General features: G+C 37.3%; 1 protein-coding gene across 3 annotated transcripts in view; it reads left to right on the top strand.

The window, feature by feature from the left end:
* The window catches only part of ME1 (malic enzyme 1), a 252,153-nt gene that overhangs the window by 89,864 nt on the left and 139,322 nt on the right, over positions 1 to 22,967 (top strand). For all 3 annotated transcript variants that reach the window (XM_070559076.1, XM_070559077.1, XM_070559074.1), the window contains 2 exons: positions 9,523 to 9,656; positions 13,713 to 13,862. In XM_070559076.1, the coding sequence (XP_070415177.1) occupies positions 9,523 to 9,656; positions 13,713 to 13,862 (284 nt within the window). The remainder of the gene's footprint in view (positions 1 to 9,522; positions 9,657 to 13,712; positions 13,863 to 22,967) is intronic.

Raw genomic sequence — 22,967 nt, 5'->3', positions numbered from 1 at the left:
AGTGTTTCCATTATATACTAGAAATATTGTATGAAGTGTGTTTTTTAAAGTTAATCTTCGTAAGTTCAAATGTTACTGGTGTAGGGCATGAATCAGATATGCCCTTAGTGTGGTGGATAGGAGTGGCGTTATGGAAAGACAAGTTGCAGATGGGAGAATGTATGTGAATCATCTGGAGATATGGAAAACAGAGGATCATTATCCCAGATCCCTCTATCATCTACCTGTATTCTGAAACTGGTTCGGAAGCATTCTTCTGTCTTTCTTTACTGGGCTAGCCTCGGTGTGGGGATTCCTCAGTATGTGAGTAACGAATACTGTGGGGTGATCACTGCTAACTCACTTGTAGCATTTTCATGAAATGGCATAACTGATCAAGAAAAGAGCTGGGTCTTCCCGTTACTCTTAAGAGAAAGTCTAAAACCTTACCTGGCTAACAAGGGCTTGCCTGCTCTGGTTCCTGCCTGTGTTCCCAGTGTCATCTTCCCACATTTTCATTCTTTTTTTATCATTCTTCCCACATTTGATGCAGTTTCCTTCTCCACGCTTTTTCCAAGACTCCAAGCGTTTCTGCATCAGTGTTTATGCCCCTGCTGTTGCCTGCACTACCACCCCAGTTGTTTACCTGGTCACCTCCTACTCTTTTACATGTCCTTCAGATCTCATTTTAACACCACTGCTAAGTGAACTCTTCTCTTTTAACCCCCAAATTAAGGTAGATCTTAAGCTTTGCCTTTTCTTTCCCCTGTGCTTAGCACATTGTTATTTTATAGTTATTTGTTTAGCTATTTGTTTAATATCCCGTTAAGCTCTCCAGATCGTAAGCTTCATGAGGCTGTGGACCATATTTGACGTGTCACTGTTTCATTGGTTTAGTGCCTATAAGCCTTGTAAGCTTTTATTCAGCAAACACTTGAATAATATTTGGTGAATGTGATGATTAATTTTTATGTGTCAACTTGACTGGGCCACTGGGTGCTCGAACATTTGGTCAAACATCATTCTGGGTATGTCTGTGAGGGTGTTTCTGGATGAGATTAACATTTGAATAGGTGGACTGAGTAAAGCAGACTTCCCTCCCTAATGTGGGTGGGCCTCATCCCATCTGAATAGAACAAAAGGGCTGACCCTCCTGTGAGTAAGAGGGAACCCCTCAGGCCTCACTGTCTTCAAGCTGGGACATCAGTTTTTTCCCTTGAACGAAACATTGGCTCTTCCTGGGTCTTGAGCCCACTGGCCTTCAGGCTGGAGCTGTCCTCTCAGCTGTCCTGGTTTCTCAGGCCTTTGGACTTGGACTAGTGCCACACTGTTCACCCTCCTGGGTCTCCAGCTTGTCCACTTCGGATATGGAGACTTGTCAGCCTCCGTAATTGCATGAGCCAGTTCCTTATAATAAATTTCTTGATATATATATGATATATATATACATGCATCCTCTTGGTTCATTTTCTCTGGAGAACCCTTACCAATACAATCAGCTTCACAGTCTCCCATAAAGTAACTGAGAGGGCAGAGAACATTTCTGGAAATCTCCTCTGTCGATCTGAAGTAAGAAAGCCATCTTGTGGCCTTCCTGGGAATATCATGTTGGTAAGTGAAGTAGATCCCTTAGGAAACTGCTTCATAGTTCTCTGCAACAGTTCTTAATGTATTTTGTGACAAAGTCCGCTTTGGAAATTTAGTGAAGTCCGTGGACTGGACTCCTTAAAGCACTGGTTTTAAATAAATAGAATACATAGTGTTACAAAAGAAACCAATTATAATGAAATATAGATATAAAAATATTAGGAAGTAAATGTGTGATATTGTAAGATATATTCTTTATGAAAGACTTAAATAGCAAGATGATATATTTCAATATGGTCGATTTAAAATAAAATTTTATTTTTTAAAGAAGTCAGTATGAAGGTCCTTAGACTTATATCTAAGCATATCAGTATACTCCTTAGACTTACTGTGTTGCCATGAATTCATGTTTGCTGGTGAAGTATGCATGTAAATTTAAAGCATATAGATTATTGCAACCTATAATTCACCAAAAATGTACGAAACAGACACCTACAACAAAGAATTATCTGGCCCACGATGTCGCTACTGCAGAGGTTGAGAAACCCTGGTTTAGATGAAGATACTTTAAAATACCCCACAAGCTTTGGCGCTCATGGTGATATGTAGATATCTTTTTTGTCAAACTAAGTTGATCTTGATGCCTGGTTTAAAGTCAATTTAAAAAGGTATTAATAGTGGATTAATATAATTGAATAATATTCTACTGTATGAGTGGAAAACTCAGTTAATATGTGAGAGATTTCAAATCATGGGTGCTCTGTACTACTGCAGATCTAAAAAGACCTTAGTTTGGAATTTGAATTGGGGGGATTGGTTATTCAAAATAGAATTACATAGAACTGAAAAGTTGTTTCAGATTCATATATTTATTCATCCATTTGTTTGTTTAAGATTTGTTGAGTCCTTGCTCCGTCCTGACGGTATTACAGGTGCTGGCATACAAATACGAGTAGCATAGTGCGTGTCCTCTAGAAGCACCCAGACTTCTGGGGACGGGAGCAGTTTAGAAGGAACCATGAGGTATGGGAAGCTCCATGATAAAGTAGGTGGTGGTGTGGGAGCACGGTGGGGCACGTTCCACTAGTCCAGAGAGAAGGAGGAAGGGCCTTCTTGAAGGAGATCATTCAGGAATAGGCAGGGGGCGTTTACAAATTCATGTGTAATTTAATTGGCAATTAAACGTTTTGAATTGCTGTCTAATTTTCATACTCTGTAGATTCTTCTATTACCTCAAAGAGTTAAAGCAAATGAAGGCACAATTGATAATTGTAACCGTCACCTTTCTGGTTCACTATATGAGTAATCACTATACATGCTATTTTAGGCATATTTAGAGGATTTTGTGTGAGTCGCACATATAAGATTTTTTAGAATAATGTAAATGTGCATGTGATTACCAGGGACTCGACTGGCAACCAGTATTTCCCATCTGGTTTGGATTATTCATACACCTTTCAATCCAAGATCTTTGATTTGGCTTTTTTGTCATCTGTGTATGTTGGTAGTTTCAGTTGTTTACGAAGAATTACCAGCCTGCTTATTTAACAGGTACTTTTCTCTACTGGTTTCGTGACTTTGTGAAATTTGCCTTAAAACTTCTTTGGGGACGATAGCACTCCATCTTGCTGAAAGGATTTTGAAATCTTATGAATGATTTTAAGAGTTATATTTGGAAAATGTAGTGTTGACATTGGTGGTTAACAACTTCTCAGCCTTATAAGGAATCTATAAAGATCAGTAATCTGACTTTTAAGTGAGAAATACTTAAATTATTTAATTAAATCTCTCATCCAATATTTTAAAAATCCATTTGGTCTCTTGGATAGAGGTGTTCTTTCTTTCTTTTTTTTAAATTAAGCAAATATGTCAGAAACTACAAAATAGTTATACTTGCTTATATCCAATAATACCTAGATGAAATAATTTTTGGGTGTTATGAAGTTATGATATTTTACTGTAAGTTCTAGGGTAGCTAGAGCCATATATATTTTAGATATATTTTTAGAATCATTACTTCTACCAATTTAAATTACTTTCTATCAGATATGAGTAAAAATTGCTATGTAATGAAACCAAATATTTTTTTCTTAATGAAGCTGTTGTTACTATATTATTGTTTTTAAATAATTTATTTTTTGCCTCTTAAAGGAGACTATCACTAGAGAATTTGTACAGCTGAATGCATTCAAAATCATAATTTTTATACGATTATTTTCTGATATAAATTTTACCTTGGAAATGTGTATTCCATCTGGATGATTTTTGGAGACTTTTTTTGTTTTGAGGAAGATTAGCCCTGAGCTAACTGCCACCAATCCTCCTCTTTTTTCTGAGGAAGGCTGGCCCTGAGCTAACATCCGTGCCCATCTTCCTCTACTTCATATGTGGGACGCCTACGACAGCATGGCGTGCCAAGTGGTGCCATGTCCACACCCGGGATCCGAGCCGGTGAACCCCGGGCCGCCGAAGTGGAACGTGCGAAACTAACTGCTGCGCCACTGGGCCGGCCCCCATCTAGCTGATTTTTTTTTTAAGAACTGAAGTTGCATAACACTAGGAAAATTCTAAATGTTATTACCTATATTGTCAGTTAGAATCTAAAGAAAATCAATTTCAAAGAGCAATTTTTGGCACTCTGGAAGACTTAGGAGTCCTCCAGAAACCCTTCAGTAGAATGTGTCCAGGGCAAATTAGTATTACTTTTCTTTCTGTAGATATAAAATATGCACATAAACTATGTTAATACATTTGAACATAATATGCACATAAACTATGTTAATACATTTGAACATACTGTGATATTTAAAACTAAAGCTCAATTTGATCCCTTTATTTAAGAAGAATAAATAATAAAAATATAAAGACCTCTCCTTTTGTACTCTTTACATATAAATAATTTCTCCCCAAAATTAACATTAAAATTAATTCTAAAGCATTTTTCGTATGAAAAAAATACCTTTAGGAGACATGTGCCATATTAGCTGTAATGTCACATTTATCAAATCTGTATGTAGTTAAGTTGAAATCATAAATTATGAAAAAAAAATCTGGTAAAGAATTCAAAGACAATGAAATTAGATTTTTAAAAAAGATATTTTAAAATTTGGAATGTGAAATATATCAATAATTTGCTAAGCAAACTTTTAGTCATTTTAATTATATTCTTTTCAAGTAAGGAGAAAATTAGCTGCTGAATTGACTTTTTATAGAATCTAATAAAATTCAATACAGTGAAATTCACTCTTTTTGGTGCACAGTCCTATTACTTTGACAAATGTACAATGTGTGTAACCAGCACCGCAATCAAGAACAGTTTCATCAAAAAAAATTCCCTTGTGCTGCCCTTCGTTGTCAACTCCTCTCTACTCCCAGGACCCGAGAACTACTGAATTTTTTATATCCTTATAATATTGCCTTTACCAGAATGTCGCCTAAATGGAATTATGCATATGCAGCCTTTTGAGTCTGGCTTCCTTCACTTAGCATAATGCCTTTGAGGTTCATCTGTTTCAGTAGTTTCTTTCTTTTTTTTTTTTTTGAGGAAGATTAGCCCTGAGCTAACTGCTGCCAATCTTCCTCTTATCACTGAGGAATACTGGTCCTGAGCTAACATCTGTGTCCATCTTCCTCTACTTTATATGTGGGACGCCTGCCACAGCATGACTTGCCAAGTGGTGCAGTGTCCACCCAGGATCCGAACCTGCGAACCCCGGAATGTGCGCACTTAACCGCTGCACCACCGGGCTGGCCCCTCTTTTTACTCTTGAGTAATGTATTATGTACAGATGTAGCTTAATTGTTTCAAGTTTTTTGCAATTATTGCTTTCCACTTGTTTCTCTACTCTTTTTAACCTTCTTTACTCACTTTTCTTCTCTGAAACATGTAATAGCAATTACATAGTTGTAGCAAATCATTAATTAATTAGTTAATCTAACACATTTTTGTGACTGCCTACGCAGTTGTGTTGATTGTCTACAAAGTGGCAGGAATTATTCTAGATATTAGGGATTCACCAGTTGAATGAAACATACAAACATCTTTGCCCTAATGTAACTATGGCTTCAAACATTAAAATTAATAAGTTCTGTTATCATAATAAATCATCATACATGTACAGATTACTTATCTTAAAGACTTTTGTGATTTAGACAATTTTTTTTTTTGCTGTTCAGCCTGATTATTTTTAGTCATTATTCAGGGGGAAAAGAAGGCAATCTCCTGAAGTTAATTGGAAACACTAAAGATGCTTAGTGCAGAATACAGAATATGTTTGTTCTGTTTTTAATGGTAGTAGTTTCTAATAAATTACTCAGGACAAAGTTTCCTTCTCAGTCCTGTTTTCTCCGTGCAAACATAGTTTCTAATATAAGTCTCTTGTTATGCCAGGAATTTTGTTTTCATTTCTGCTTGATAGTCTCGGTTTTCTCAAGAAGATACACGTAGATTAATTGGTAGGGTCCCGAAGAACAGTCATTCTGTGTGCTGCCCTCATCAGTGAAACATCATACTGTTCTGCTGTCGAGGGATCTGGTCCAAAAGGGTTTTTAAGGAGTAGAGAAAGTAAGAGACAGAAAAGGAGAAAACCAAGGTTGAACCTAGAGGCTATGAGAATGCTTTTAGGAATTAGAATTACAGGTGGTCTGGAAACCTGATACATGTATGGACGTCTAACTTTTCAACCACGTGAAAGACTCAGTAGAAGTCGAATGAAAGTTGGACGCTGGTTGCGTGCTTTGGGCGCACTCTCCTTTGGACAGCCCTGCAGGATAACCCGAAGGTGAAGAATGTTTGAAACAGATATATGTTACATCAGCCTTTAATAAGGAGAATGTATTAAGCTGACGTTTCCCTGTCAAATTTTAGACATAACTAATCTGTTTATAAATTTCTATAAAATCTCTCTCTATGATAATGTCTCTGTTAATATGAAAAAATGAAATATATAGCCAGGATTATTAAATGGTTCAAAATTCCACCTTCTGTTTCTCTGAATACTTTTTGGGAAGCTGCTGGTTGGTAAGAATCACACTGATGTGTCATTTTTAAAAAATTGTGGTTTAAATGAAATCATGCCATATGTATTTTTAAGTGTTCAAGGATTTTAAGATTTAAATTTACTTATTCACTGATTTTGTTTTTAATTCATAAAAGGTAGTAATAGAATATGAACCCAATTATAGGACTTTAACTTGGCCCAGTTCCCTAGATTTCTAAGCCCTAATTAAAAAAAAAATTTTTTTTAAAAGTTCAGTTGACGCTTTCCTATGTCTTGGGAAATTTGGCTAACAGTGTATGGGAGTTTGTAGTTACTAAGCATCAAAGGATATTGAAAAATATCTCCATGGCATCATCATTTACATGGCATACGACATGGGAGGCCTGTTAGATTTATGAATTCGTTTCAGACAAGACATTGGAAAATTTATGTAAAAAGACTGGCCAACTCTATCAATAAATGATTGCTAAGTGTCATTATTCAGTGAACGAAAGAGCATATGTTAGTACTTCTGACAATAAGCCTTATTCTCAGAATATTGATTGCTGTTTCTGCAGGCAGATTTTCAAGGCATAATATTCAAAAGCTTACTACTTCTTCACGTATATTCATGTATTTTGGGGACTTTAACTTTAGCCTAGCTCTTTCCCCATTTTTAATTTCTTACTTTTTCATTTCAAGTTAGAGGAAAATCTATCAAGTTTTCTTTTCTTTCTTTTTCAAATATATTACTTTCCATAATTGTGTTTCGTTCCAAGGAGTGATTTCATGACATTTTGATTTAAATGATCAGTCTCGCGGTAATATCTCCACAAGTGACGTGTGCCTTCCTTCCATTTTACAGTTACTTTTTCACACAAATATCTTTTTCTGATTACTTTAAATTTTAAACATAATTTTACCAGAATTAATATACTAATCCATTTCCCGAGCAACAATTTTATTGTTTTTTAAATTTTAATGTCACTAAAATTACATATTTAAAACTTTCTATTTTTTTAATGCAGCAAATTACTGAATTCTAATTATGTCAGGTACTGTTTTAAGCACTAGGGATGAAGCAGTGAAAACAACAGACAAAATTCCCTTACCTCATGGAGTTTGCATTCTGGTGTGGGAACACAGACCACAAATAAAGAAAAGAATGGCATGCAAAAGGTTCCAGCAACACCACAAGTGTCTCCTGGTGTGTCCTGGAACTCCTTAGGCAAAGGATGGACAGGATACACTCGGCTGTTGTTCTCCAGGCATCCAGAAGAGGGGGGTTGGGCCAGGCACAGCTGGCTGCCCTGGATTACCCTCGAGGAAAGGGACCATCCTGCTGTAGTCCACACATATGTTGGAGCTCCAGAGGACCCCTAACTGAGCAACAATGGGCACTTTTGCAGTCATGAGAGTGGCTGCGAGGGAGAAAAACATTTTGGAACTGGACACAGCTATGCTGATAGCATTTGGAGACCTTTTGAGAAGCCAAGATTGTGTACAGCTTCTTGCACTGGAGGTTCTGCAGCCATTGGTCCCAGTTAGCTCTTGCAGGCAACTTAGCACCACGAGGGGTTGTTCAGTGAGCAAACCTATTTGACTTTCTTCAGTCTGCCCCCCGACCCAGGAGCCTAATTAAACATAAGGCGTTCTATCAGTGACATGAATTAATGGGCCTATCAATATTAAACATTAGAAGAAAGAGAGTTGTTTATCCATTGACCTCCTCCTACTTTCTGGGGTCGGACATGTTCATTCCTCACCAATCAGGGTCTACCATCTATGCCTGGGGTGAACCAAATTATCTCTCCTTTTCCCAGAGTAAAAAACTTCCCAGAGACTCAGAAGTTGCTATTCTGCCATTGCAAGAAACTTTCAGGGGTAGAGAAGGATGGCTCTAGAATCACCCAATGCAAAGTTAGTGAACACATTCCTGCTCATTCCAGGTTGTCTAAGAAACAGCAGCAGCGGTCACAATGAGTGAACCCAACAGTCGTCACTTTTGCTAGACCCAAAGGAACAGCAGTCACAGTCTAGTCAAAGAGGCCTCTGGGGCTTCAGTATCTCCAGGGAGAGTCCTCTCCAGGGGGGCTGCTAATCCCAATCTTCCAGATTAATGACTGCTGGGGTTTCTCTGCTGTTACTTCCCCTTGTATTCTATCCCAGCAAATCTCTTAGGTCCATTCTGGATTTTCACATCAACCCATCAGTTCTATTTTGTTTGCTTATTTTCAAGCCTCATAGTTTGTAATACTCTTGTTTTATACAGTCAGCGTTCATGTAAACTGATAGCATAGGCATAATAGGTTCGAACGGCCTACTGGTGAGTCTGGAGGGACGATAAAGAGGAGGGAGCATTTGCGGTAAGGCTTCAAGGACGGAGAAGCGGGGAAGAAAGACACTCTTGACGGTGGTGTCATGGAAGAATAAAACAGTGTGGCATGTTCAGGCCATGGTGGGAGGTTTTGTGTGGCTAGGACTGTGTAAGGATAGTAGGAGAAAACTTGCGAGAGGAGTACTGAAACAGGAGTCTCAATCATATATGGCATTTCCTGACCTATTTTATGGGGAGAAGCATAGCAGGTCATAGGTGACCTACTTATGTCTATAATTTTAAAGTCTCTTAAATAACCCATTCATTTTTATATTTAATGACGGTAATAATGATACTTATATCTTTTATTTCCATGTCTTCAAATCGTTTCCTTCTATCCATTACCTAATTTCATCCTGATAGTGTCTGAGTGACACAGATTGGAATATATCCTAATTTTCTAATATTTAAAGATGAGGAAACTGAGGTATCAAGAGATTACATGATCTACATGTCTAATCGAACAGCAAATAGCCATGTTTAGAGTAATGCCAGATCTTCAGATTTTTAATTCCATATACTTCTTGGATTTTATTTGTGTCTACATATGCTTTTTGTCTTTTCCCCCCTCAAATTCTTGTGTTTTTCTTTCCTCCATAGGACTTAGCTTTCACCCTGGAGGAGAGACAGCAGTTGAACATTCATGGGTTGTTGCCGCCTTCCTTCATCAGTCAAGATATCCAGGTCCTTAGAGTCATTAAGAATGTGGAACGTCTGAACTCGGACTTTGACAGGTAACCTATTCCTGAAGGTGGCTTTTATATTTCTCGTAGGCAGTTGTCTAGTTTGTTTTTCAGTGGATGAGAGAGTTAAAATATTTGGTGATTTTGAAAGAGGAATCAACTTTGAAGAGAAATTGTCTGTAAATATAGTGATGATTTAAAAAACTTTACCCTTGGTAGGAACATTTGAATAAAATAAAATTTTCTAAACTACAACCTCAGAGAGGCTACTTTTCTCTTGTGATAAAATCGTTGCTATAAAGGTGAATTATCAGGAAATGTCATCCTTGACAGAGCAAAACAGGTTAAAGGGGTTTTTAGTCAGACTTTAAGTACATTGTAGTGAAAGAACACTTTTTCAACTTCCAAGCTTGGTTCTTACTTTGTTTAGAATTCAGTTTCTGTTTGCATGAAGATGAAGGTGACATTGTTCCCTACCTTTGGAATTAGCCCCGGGTTGGAATTCTGGCTGTATCTCACCAGCGTTGGGGCCTTGAGCAAACCATGACAACTATTGCAATGACACTGTATGTGCCTCGCCCTCTGCTTTTGACTCTGCCCTTTGTTAGTAAGCTGCTGAACCTCTCCAAACCTCAGGCTTTTCATTTGTGGATTGAAGAGAATAATTGTTATTTGAAAATATTCTTGCAAAGGTTAGAAGGTATAGCTAACCCAATACCTAATGAGTATTTGTATTAGTCAGGATTCTCCAGAGAAACAGAATCAACAGGATGTACACGTGTACACACCCTGTTGGTTGTGTATAAGTACAGATACAGATAGATAGATTGATTGATTTTAAGGAATTGGCTCACGTGACTATGGAGGCTGATGAGTCCTAAATCTGTAGGTAGGCTGGCAGGCTGGAGACCAAGGGAAGAGTTGCAGTTTGAGTCCGAAGGCAGTCTGCTGGCAGAATTCCTTCTTGCTGGGGGGTTCAAGAGAATAATAATAATAATCATGGAGTAGCAATGTAGTTTCCCCTTGGTAGTTAGAATCAGTCACCCCAGCCAGCACAGTAATTCCTTTCTTTGCCTGTTGATTCGGAGGCATGTGGTGCCCAAAGTGGCTAGTCTTAACTTTCAGTTCAGCAGAATCATGTTTCCCGGGGGAAACTTTCCTCCCTTTCAAACTAAAACTTCTAGGTTAACAGAGCATAAGGTCTCAGGGACAAGAAGCAGAAATTTTTCTAGTCAGTTACCAGGAGTAATAGTGAGTAGTGCCACTTCCAGTTCTACCCCTGGTTCCTGGACCTGTGAACCCTGGCTATGGGAGATTATATTGGACACTGATTCAGAGCATATATAGCCTCCTGGAGAACCTTGCCCAGCTTTGCAAGGTGTTGCCCCCTGGTGTTGTAACTGAGTCTTCAGAAGGCCATTCCGCCATTCTGTCAAGCCAGCTGCTTCAGAATGGTGGGGAACAGGGTAAGACAAGTGAATTCCCTGAGGATGGGCCCATTACCACACTTCATTTGCTCTGAAGTGAGTTCCTTGATCAGAGCAATGCTATGTGGAATACCGTAATGGCGGATAAGGCATTCTGTAAGTCCTCAGATGGTAGTTTTGGCAGTAGCGTTGTGTGCAGGGAAAGCAAATCTGCATCCAGAGTAAATGTCTGTCTATTCCAGTAAGAACAAACATGCCCCTGCCATGGTGGAAGCAGGCCAATGTAAGCAGCTGCCACCAGGGAGCTTGCTGATCACCGCATGGAATGGTGTCACATTTGACACTTGGTGTTGGTCCCTGCTGCTGGCAAACTGAGCTTTAGCAGTGTCCATAGCCAGGTCAGCCTTGGTGAGTGGAAGTCTGTGTTGCTGAGCCCGTGGATAACCTCTGTCCCTGCCAAGGCTACTTTTTATTTTTTTGCTGAGGAAGACTTGCCCTGAGCTAACGTCTATTGCCAATCTGCCTCTTTTTTTTTTCACTTGAGGAAGATAGCCCTGAGCTAGCATCTGTGCCACTCTTCCTCCACTTTATGTGGGTTGTCGCCACAACATGGCTAATGAGTGGTGTAGGTCCCTACCTGGGATCTGAACCCACGAACCTGGGCTGCCAAAGTGGCGTGTGCCAAACTTAACCACTATGCCGCAGGGCTGGCCTCCATGGTGACTTTTTTCCTGAGCGCATGGGTCATGACAGGGGCAGGTGGGGAAAGAGGCTGATTCAGTTTGTCTGCTGTATATGTTTGCTTCTTCTTGAACTCCTTCACAATCCATGTCACTTGTTCCTTAAGTCCTTCCTTCAGCCTCTCATGCTTTTACTTTATATTCTTTTCCTGGGCCATTTTATCAGCTGCCTCCTAAGAGCTGTGACTTTCATGTTTTTGCCACAGTCTGTTCCTCAGGGATTTCTTGAGCATCAGCTGAATGTCAGGTGTTTTTTTATGTATTGGGATTATAAACAATGATCTCTGCCCTCACGGAACTTAGGTAATATTTTGAAAAATTATTAAAAAATACTAAATAGTACAATAATAAGTAAATTATTTAATATGCTAGAAAGTGACAGGTACAAATAAAAAAAGAAAATGTTGAGTAGGATGAGAGGGACTGAGAATGCTGAGGGTGGTGTGGTCAGTGCATTGTTAAAGTGGGTGATAAGGATGGACTTCATTGAGAAGGTGACTTATGAGCAAATAATCAAAAATAGTGAAGCAGTTAGCCATGAAGAAACGTGAGGAGCAGCGTTCTTTAGTTGGTATCTTCAAGAATCGGCAGGGAGACCTGTGTCTGGAGCAGGAGCCAGGGAAGAATGGTGGGTTGGGAGAGGAAGTTAGCGAGGTAATGGAGGACAGGTTATGTATAGCTTTGGAGGGCACTAGAGACTTTTGCTTTTACTCTGAGTGAGAAGAAGAGCCATTCAAGGTTATGAACACAAGATCAGCATGATCTGAGCTATGTTTCAAGAATTCTGGCTGCAATGCTGAGAATGGAGTGTAGGCTGGAAGAATTTTTAGGAGACTGTGACAATAATCCAGGCAAGAGATGATGGGGATTTAAATCTAGGGTGATAGCAATGAAGGCGTTCAGATTTCGCATGTATGTTGAAGGTAAAGCTGAGATAATTTCCTAATATATTAGAGAGGAGTGTTAGAGAGCTTTCAAAGAAGAGGAGAAAACAGCAAAGAAACAGAAAGGAATGACTGGTGAGATAGAAGGAAAACCAAGAGAATATGATGGTGTGGAAGTAAGTAAAGAGTGTATTGAGCTCTAGGGAAATGCCACCTGCATCAGATGTTCTGATGCGTAAAATAAGATGTGGTCTGAGAATCGATCATTGTGGAAGTCATCTTCGCTAAATCAATTTTAGCAGGTCCAAAAGTCTTTGTCTTCTTCCCAAATGTTAAATTTTTGGGTTCGTATACCTTATCTACTTGCCAAGCCTTAGAATCCTTGTATCTCTGACTCCACAGTCTGAGCATTTTCAACTATTCCAGGAAATGGAAATTGATCCAAAAAGGCTGGTAAGATTGTTAAGTACAATTTTGCAAGATTCTTTTAAGTTGTACAGCAGTTTGAGTTTTATTCTATAAACCATTGAAGGTTACAGGTAACATGATAAGGTTAATGTTTAGAAAGATAACTCTGGGTCAGAAATGCCTCTAGAAAGAAAAAGGCTGTTTCATACAAATAATGAGTCCCTTGAACTTGCCCCCCTTAGTAATTTTTAGGGTCGGTGCCACATTCCATACTCATTTTCGGCCTGTTATTTCCTTTGGTTATTGAGCAAGTTACAGGATGAAGTCTTTCTATTTACTTAAGTTAATGGATCAACTATATCTACAGTAGTGTTTTCCTCTGTCTTTCACTTTAAAATAGAGTTAAAGTCTTTTCAAATATTAAATGAAACTACAGTATTTCAGCAATGATTTTAACATTTGAATGATACTAGCTGGGGTATGTGGTTCTTCATTCTTCAAGGTGTTTAAGAATATTTCTAGTCTTTTTTGATCAGATGTTTTCTATGTGACCTGAAAAATACTTCATACTGTGTTGAAAAATGTTTAGATTTCTAAGCAACTATTTCATAACTTTGCATTTAGGTCTAATTACATCCATCTCCACAGGTATCTTCTCTTAATGGATCTTCAAGATACAAATGAAAAGCTCTTTTACAGAGTGCTAATGTCTGACATTGAGAAATTCATGCCTATCGTTTATACCCCCACCGTGGGTCTGGCTTGCCAGCAATATAGTTTAGTATTTCGGAAGCCCAGGTATGTAAACTTTTATTTTAAATACAACTTGTTGTGTCTTTATTTATTTATTTTTTTGTAGTTTTTGAAATAATTAAAAAAATTATTGAATGAAATTGAAGTTTGGAAAAATCTAAATCAAACTTCATTTGAAAGAACATTAACTATAAATATGCAACATTAAAAAGTATAGTATTTTCTTTCTAGATTTAAGATCGTGGGGAAGTACTTATTTATAAGCCAATTTAGATTTCCTTTTACAGACAATAAATTAACTTGTTTTTTGTCTGGAAAGAAAGTAATTGATCATAATTAAGCTTGTCTTTGAGATGTTAATTACCACTGTTATGTATACATTTTACAAGTTAAAACAAAGATTCCAAATTTTTCTGAAAATGAGTATATTATTTTCTAAATTCAGAGTTGGCATTAAAGTAGTTCTTTTGTTGCTTTCCTTTAAGTGAAATAGTAGTCACCTATAAAGATATATGAAGTATAGAATATAATTTTTCTAAATCCGTAGCTTTACATTATTCATCATATTACTTTAAATACTTTTGAAGCAAGGAACAATTGAAATAAATAAATATTAATACTTTTAACAGCAGCAACAACAAAAGCTCAAGTTGAATATATTTCTGCTAGTTCTGAAATTAAAGATAGAAAAGAAATGTTTATAAGTTTATACCACGAATTTAAAAACCTATTGAAAGTGCCATCATTGAAAGGAATATTTCTTTGAAATGTTTATGGAAATTCTAACTTTTCTATGAGCTTCTGAGAAATCCTAACAACCACAAGAAATGTAGAAGAGCTTAGCTCAAAGCATTTGGGTTGAAGTTAACGTAGCAATCTCAATAGCAACAATTATTTTTTGAGCACTTACTATGTACTAGATGATTTTCTAAAGGCTTGGCATACATTGATGTACATATAAATCTAAGAGCAGAGGGGACAGACAGGGAAATAAACAGTAAGTAAATTGTCTAGAATGTTCAAAGATAATAAGCGTTATGGAGAAAGAAAGAGTGGGGCAGGAATAGGAGGACCCAGAGTGTCAGTTGCCTTGTGGGGGGCGGGGGGGCAGTTGCAATTTGAAAGAGTGGACAGTGTAGGCCTCATTGGAAGGTGGTATTAGAGGAGTGAGAAGGGGTCATGTAGACACAAGGGGAAACGTGCCAGGCAGGAGGAATGGCCGTGCCAAGGCCGGACATGAGAATGTGCCCGGAGATGGAGAGCTACTGAGAGACCAGTGTGGCTGGAGTGGAGCTGGAGGAGGTGGAGTAGGAGGTGAGGTCACAGGTGCAAGATGAACGGGAGGGGACAGAACCTGTGGTTTTTGCAGGCTATTTTAAAGAACCGTGGCTTTTCCTGTTAGTTAAATGGGTAGAAGAATCAGGTAGGCTGGTTGGCAGTGAGAGATGATGGTGGCTCAGAGTGGGAGGGTAGCAGTGGAATTAGGGGTAAGAGTTCAGATTCTGGATAAAGATAAAGAAATCACGAGGATTTCCTGTTGGATTGGAGGCTTCCTAGAGCAGTGGTTAAGAGTATTGACTCTGGAGTGGATTACCTTTTACTTAGTTTTACCACTTGTTTTAGTTTTGAATAAATTATTTAATCTTTCTGTGCTTCAGTTTCCTCCTCTGTAACATGGGGATAATACTAAAGCCCACCATCCTTTATCCACCTTTTTTTTTTTTGCTGAGGAAGATTTGCCCAGAGCTAACCTCCTTGCCAATCTTCCTCTGTTTTTTAGTATGTGTGCTGCCAGCACAGCATGGCTGCTAACAGAGCAGTGTAGGTCCATGTCCGGGAACTGAACCCTGGGCCACCAAAGTAGACTGTGCTGAACTTCACCACTAGGCCACTGGGGCTGGCCCTATCCACATTTTTAAAATCTGAAACTTTGAAAACCAAAACATTTGAAAAATCTCATTTGGGACAAAACCTGGTCTATCTGAACCCATTTGGTGGCAAAACTTGAACTAATTCACATGAGGATATTTTATAGTATTTATCTGATTGTATCATTTGTTTTTTTAAGAAGTATTAATATATTTGATTACAGGGGCGTTGTCAGAAATAAATAAGTTAGATAGATAAAGGAGAGAAGGGAATGGGAACAGGTGAGGCAGAAGGTAGCAGAGCGTTTGTAGCAAAATGCTCACAAATGTTGAAACTAGGTGGAGGTATTCTTTCAACTTTTCCGCTGTATTTGAAATTTGAGTAAAGGAATGCTTTGTTAACAGAGAAAGTAAAATTTCTAAAACCATTTATCTATGATCTCTTTATGACAGTTTTCTTCATGTTGATTTTGTGTGTGTGTTTGTGTGTGTGTGAGGAAGATTTTCCCTGAACTAACATCCGTTGCCAATCCTCCTCTTTTTTTGCTTGAGGAAGATTTGCCCTGAGCTAACATCTCTTGTCAATCCTCTTCTTTTTTTGCTTGAGGAAGATTAGCCCTGGGCTAACATCTGTGCCAGTCTTCCTCTATTTTTTTGTATGTGGGGTGCCTCCACAGCATAGCGAACGAGTGGAGTAGGTCTGCACCTGAGATCGGAATCTGCGAACGCAGGCTGCCTAAGTGGAGTACACGAAACTCTAACCGCTTGGCCACAGGGCCACCCCCCTTCATGTTGATTTTTAACATGTATACTTTATTAACCTTTTGATGACCTTGAAGTTTCTTTTTGTTTGTTTTGCTTTTTTTTTGCTGAGGAAGGTTTGTCGTGAGGTAACATCTGTTGCCAATCTTCCTCTTTTTGTATATGAGCTGCTGCCGTAGCATGGCCACTGACAAGTGGTGTGGGTTTGCACCCAGGAACTGAATCCGGGCCACCAAAGCAAAGTGCACCAAACTTAACCACTAGGCCACCAGGGCTGGCCCTGGAAGTTCTTTAGCAGAGCAATTCTCATGGCTTCTCCCATGATTGTAAAAAAAGGAACTTGTGTGAAAATGTATGTGGCATATATTTAGACATTGTATTTAATTAGAAAAGAAATTGTGATTGCGTTTGAGTAATGTTGGATCCTTCAGGCATCAGTTAACACATAGGTATTCTTTGTTTTTTTAAGCCAAAGTTGACAAATGTCTATTAAACCTCTCCTACTGCAACAGCAGGCATTCTAAGACATTCAGGCAGTGAGCAGGAGGATGATCCCTCTTACTATATTTGCTTTATGGATTTGGCAGTAGCAGTTAGGGACGTAATTAGTGAAAGTGGTGGGTTAATACAATACTGAGCTTACTGTAGCTGCAAACACGTGTATCTTTTGATCTCATACTTTTTCATTTATCTTAATCATATGATACTTTTCTGTAGATAGATATTTATTTTTCATTTGGGATATGGCGTTAAAATCTGGCTAGGTATCCAAAAATGAATTCTTATATGAATAACTCTACTTCCAAAATATTTTTCCTAAGGTATGATGCTGGAATATCCATTTATTGGTTTTGTGTGGAATTTCTTTTCTCTTTGGCATAGATACTTTGTGTAGGTTTTTCAAGATGTCGTGGATAATGATTTTTAAGAATGTTGTTGAATTCGCTTGGAATAACTCATTCCCATGTGCCCATAATATTTTAATTCTTGCAGAATTTCCAATATTTGGTAGTACAATATGTTTACGTCAGCACAACTAATTGTGGCTAATTTGTAGATAGAGGTATGATTTTTGGAAGCTAGAGACAATTCTTTTTGTATTTTTGTAGAGCCCTGAGCCTATTGTGTTACTTAAATTACTTGCATTCTGTGAAACATTTTTTTAAAAGAAAACTTTTGTGCAAATTGATAATGCAGGTAGGTGTAGAGGACAGCTAAAGCAGATTTACGTCATTTCTTTGGAAGTATTTCTTCCTGCTATATTTTACACTACATTTTCCAAGAATCTCTCCCTCTCTCATGAGTTCTTATTAACTACGTATTATTTTACCATGCCCTTGGTATTAATCACGTGCCTACGTTTGATATTTCTAATGTTCTATCAAAGTACTCTTAGTCTCTTTTTAAAATTTTTTTGAGGCATAATTGACAGATAATATTATATTAGTTTCAGGTGTACAGCATGCTGATTTGATATTTGTATATATTGCAAAATGATCACCACAATAACTCTAGTTAACATCTATCACTATACATAGTTACAAAAATTATTTTTCTTGTGATGAGAACTTTGAAGATGTCTCTTAGTAACTTTCAAATATGCAATGCAGTGTTATTGACTATGGTCACCAGGCTGTGTATTACATCCCCATGACTTATTTATTTTGTAACTGGAAATTTATACCTTTTGACTCCCATCACCTACTTTGCTCATCCCGCACTCCCCACCTCTGGCAACTACCAATCTGATCTCTATATCTGTGGGTTCAGTTTTTGTTTCCCTTGTTGTCTTTTGTCGGCATTTTGTTATTCATTTACTCCCAACTAGATTGTAAACATCTAGAGAGAAGGCATCATATTTTATAAATTATTCCTGTATTTCCCATGGTGTTTAAACTTGGAGCCTGGTTGGTGCTGAATTAATATATGTTTGCTACCTCATAGAAATAGTAACTTAATATTACTCTATTCAGCCACTCACATAGAATCAAGCTGTAAGGAAGTAAAATTTAGATTAAATATAGACAATAAAACTTTACACTCATATTATGCTCCTTTCATCTACTCATCTTTATGGAGTAGGTCACTGATAGGATTTTGGCAAAAAGGATTAGCTAATGAAACAGTTTGTTGATGATAGTTTTTTAAAAAAGCATTCCCCAGTTCTGATCTGACTAGTACCATTATTGATTTGCCAAAAGCTAAGGTGAAAAAAGAATTCAGTGCTCAACTTAATTGAAGAAAACCTGAATTAAATAAAATTAAACAGGATTCTTTGCTGTAAGAGTTCTCAGAATAATACCTATTTTGCAAGATTTTTGGAGGATGGGATTAGATTTAATATAGATGATATATGTAGCATGACTCTTGGTACAAAGTAGCTGTTCCCAAGGAGTGGTTATTACAACTGATACTATAAGTCCCAGGTTTCTTGATCACTAAATGGATGATGGTATCATTTATCGAGTTTTAGAGTAATGGAATATGTAAGGGAAATAGAAAGTTCTTTTCAGGACACGTTGAGTTTTTTTTTGAGGAAGATTAGCCCTGAGCTAACATCTGCTGCCAATCCTCCTCTTTTTGCTGAGGAAGCCTGGCCCTGAGCTAACATCCGTGCCCATCTTCCTCTCCTTTATATGTAGGACGCCTACCACAGCATGGCTTGCCAAGCGGTGCCATGTCCGCACCCGGGATCCTAACCCGTGAACCCTGGGCCAACAAAGCAAAACGTGCCCAGGATGTGTTGACTTTTAAAAAGGTCTTTGGGACTTCCAAGTAGGGGGAATCTAGTAGGCAATTAAATGTATGGACCTGAAACTTAGTAGATAATGTACTTAAAGTTCCTAGTATTTTAACTCACGCATTCTGTGTGCTACACAAATGGTACCTGTTTTGATTTTGACAATGATGAAGATTCTCAACAAGACTAATTGTCAAAGAGAATCAGTCAATAAGAAGATGTTTTGGTTTTTGGCTTTATTTTTTCCCACAAACTTCCTAGACAAATGCATAAAAGGAACTATTAAGATGAACCAAAGCAAAATACTGAAATAGTTTTTCTACATTTTTGATTTGTCTGTATGCATAGTTTCTTTGGAATTCCAAAAAGGACTTGGAGTAGAGTATTCACTATTTAAATTGTGAGCTTATTTCAAATAATAAGCTCTCCTTATTATTCCGTGTGCAATTTCATTTGAGGGCGTATGTCTAGTAATATAGAAATGGCCATAATTATGACCGTGATTAGACCATGATTAGACATGGAGATTGTTTACTCATACAGAAACACGGTTTCTGCAGGTGTGCCAAAAGTGCAGCAAACTTTGTAGTCTTATAGGGCGAAAACGTCAGTTTTAATTGATATTCGGTTTGTGAAATAGCGTAAGAAAAGAAGATTAAAAGGAATGAATCTAAAAAGAAACCTTCCCAAAGCTAATACTCCTTTAACCCTAAGAATGTTCTCATTATATAGTGCATATTATAATTATAACTATCAAATGAGCAGTTAATAGAATGGAAACTTTCATATTGTTCTTGTTTTATAAATTTTCTCATTTTAAATCTAGCTGGTTTTCTTAAACATAATCTGTTTTTACTATGCACTATACAGGTATATGATGGCAATTTTACTTTTAAGTTAGAAGCACTTCAGTAACTCAGTGAGTAATTATAAATAAAGAGGGTTTAAGTTGCTTATGGAAAAGAAACATGATTTCACAGCCAGTTTTAGTAGCTGTCGGTGAAATGTTTACCCGTTGAAGTGGGCTGTGGCACTCTCAATAGTTTCGTGCTAGTTGGTACTGGGCATTGTGATGTAAACTGCCAAGTGATCTGGTGCCCAGGGGTTAGCTGGCATCTCTTGCTCTCCTGGGTCCGCTCACTCCCAGAGCTCTGGGTGTTTCTGGGAAGGGTTGAGTGGAGGTCCTAAACCTCTCAGTAGTCCTGGATACCAGAGCTGCCCAGGTGAACCAGGACTATTCTTCACTGGATTTGGCTTTCTTCAGTGAAGCCACTTTAGAATCTTTAGAAATATTTAGGAGACTTTGGAGGACCAGGGAATATTTTTGGCTTATAGCTCTGGTTTAGTTTGTAATTTTTATTTTTACTGTATTAGAATTTTCCACATCTCTAGAAATTCAGATAATTGATATTTAAGAGAGCAACTAATTTTTTATTCCATCTAGAAAAGTGGTCATTTTAATGTTAGATATTGATAAGCTTTTCACCATTTACCTACAGTGGTAAACCTTTGATTTTGATTTGTACACATTCCAAAATGTTTTGTTCATTTATTTCATTTCCCTTGAAATAGGCCTAATATTTGCATCTACCCTATTTTAAAGTATGAGAAAAGGTGCTACAGGATGGAATTTTTTTCCACAGATATAAAACAAGGTAGATAGAATGTCTGGACTAGTTCAAGTTTCTTAACTGTTACCTCAATTGATTTTTTAGAGATAATTATTTGCAAAGAGTTAATTTCATTTATTATGGAGCTGTAGATGATTTCTTGAACTACTAATTCAAATTGATTATTTTTTTTGAGCAAGACTAAATGTCGTATTTATGAAAATGTGTATGTGACCTGCGCTAAATGGGAATGTGATAGAGTATCCTATATCTTAAGTACTGGAAGTTAAGTGTGTACCCAGAAGTAATTTAAAATACCAAACTATCTTCTTTCCTAAGTATTGCCTTAATTAGGAAAAATTTGGAGAGTGGAAAAAATGTGGGCATGGTTCAGACATTAATTCTTCGCATCAAGATCTAAGGATTGTGTAAATATGTGTTTAGACATAGAAATCTTTTTAGCAAGGCAGTGAAACATCTTTTACTATAGCAGACTCTTCAAAGTGTAAAGTAACAGTTCATCGAGTTTCCTTATTCATCTGGAGACTTTAGGTATGGAAAACTTGAATGGAAATTTAAGTTTAGGATCCAAAAATAACTTTGCCACAAGCTGTGTGGTACAGCCAGGTGTTTTTATTTTAGTTTACACCTAGCATATGGAAAATTAAGAAAAATTGCCAAGTTTATCTCAGGTAGTTTTTATGAAAGTGTACTAATTTGGGCATTATTATATATTTTTAAGGATTATCAATCCTAGTGTTCATTATTGAAAATAGATAATTTTTAAACAGTGTGGCAGTGGTTCTTTATCTCACATCCCCAGATCACATCTGGAATGTTGTGTTTAGTTTTGGATGCTTATTTTTCAAGGGTCCTTTGCAAACTGACGTATATGGAGAAGAGTGACAGAGCAGTGACAGTTATTGAAAACTTGTTACAGGAAAAAGAGCTGGAGGAAATAGAAATGTGTAGCCTAAGAGAAAAGACTTGAAAAGGATATAGTTCAGTCTGCAATTATTTGAAAGCTTTTCATGTGAAGAAAGAGTGTCCTTGCATGGTACAGCCTCAGAATGTAGAACTGAGTCAGAGGGTGGAAGATATTACAGAGATAAGGAGTCATTCACTTCAGTGTGAAGGCAGCTTCTCTGGTCACTTACCTATCTGACACTGGAATCGACTTCCTTATCACTGGAAATATTCACGTGGTTTGGACAATCATTGGTCATACAAATTGTAAATGAGTTTCTTGCATCAGGTGTGATTGTAAAATAGTTGAATTTTAAAGTCTCTTTTAGCTAGAAAATTCTGTGGATTTTTAAAAGAGCAGCCTACAGATGAATAATTTCAGGTGTTTGGAACACCTCACAACTAACTCGTAAATCATTTCAAATAATCCTTCTTTCCAATTCAGAAAGTTTTTTAGTAAAAACTTTTAATCACAATTTTAGGAATCATTAAAAATAGATTTTCAAGTAAGAAGGATTTTAAACAGATTTAAAGTAATTTGCTGACACATCTCATTAAAATTCCTACTCCCTTCCCGAAACGAGCACATAAACACATGGCATTTCACACAGCTGTATTCTGGCCAGAATGTTTTGGTTTCAACATTTCTCCAATTTGAATGGATGAAAAGTTTAACGTTGACATTTTCTTATTTGAGGTAACTACATTCTTCTAGTTTAATTTTTATTTTTTTGTAGTTTTTTCAGACTGTGTGTTCTCTATATGCTTTTAAACTCTGGTTTATTTTTATATGTTTTCCTTGTCTTAGTTGCAGTTTAGCTAGTAGAGAAATCATTAGGAAGAGTTTCCTCTGAGGCAGTGCTCCCACCCTTCCCCCCCCCCCCACCGGCCTCTCCGCCCAAATTGAAGTTGAGGAGAAGTAGCCAGGTTAGAGTTCGCTTTTATTATCCTTTCCAGAATTTCCTACATGCTTCTCAGGAATGCTTCTGAAAATTTGGACCTTTGTTTTCTTGACAAAACGATCTCTATTTAATATCGTCTAAGAATTCTTTTATATGCCTTTAAACATGTTGGATATTTTATACCTAGGCAATCTTACAGTATAAATTGTAACTTTTTAAAGGCATAATTGAAATTGTCAATTTTAGCTCAATACTGTATATTTTATAATAATATTTTACCTTTACTGTAGTAAAATTTATAA

Source organism: Equus przewalskii, chromosome 9 (genome assembly GCF_037783145.1).
Source record: "Equus przewalskii isolate Varuska chromosome 9, EquPr2, whole genome shotgun sequence".
Classification (NCBI taxonomy): domain Eukaryota; kingdom Metazoa; phylum Chordata; class Mammalia; order Perissodactyla; family Equidae; genus Equus; species Equus przewalskii.
Note: the sequence above shows the minus strand (reverse complement) of the source record. Positions and strands in the feature narration are given on the sequence as shown.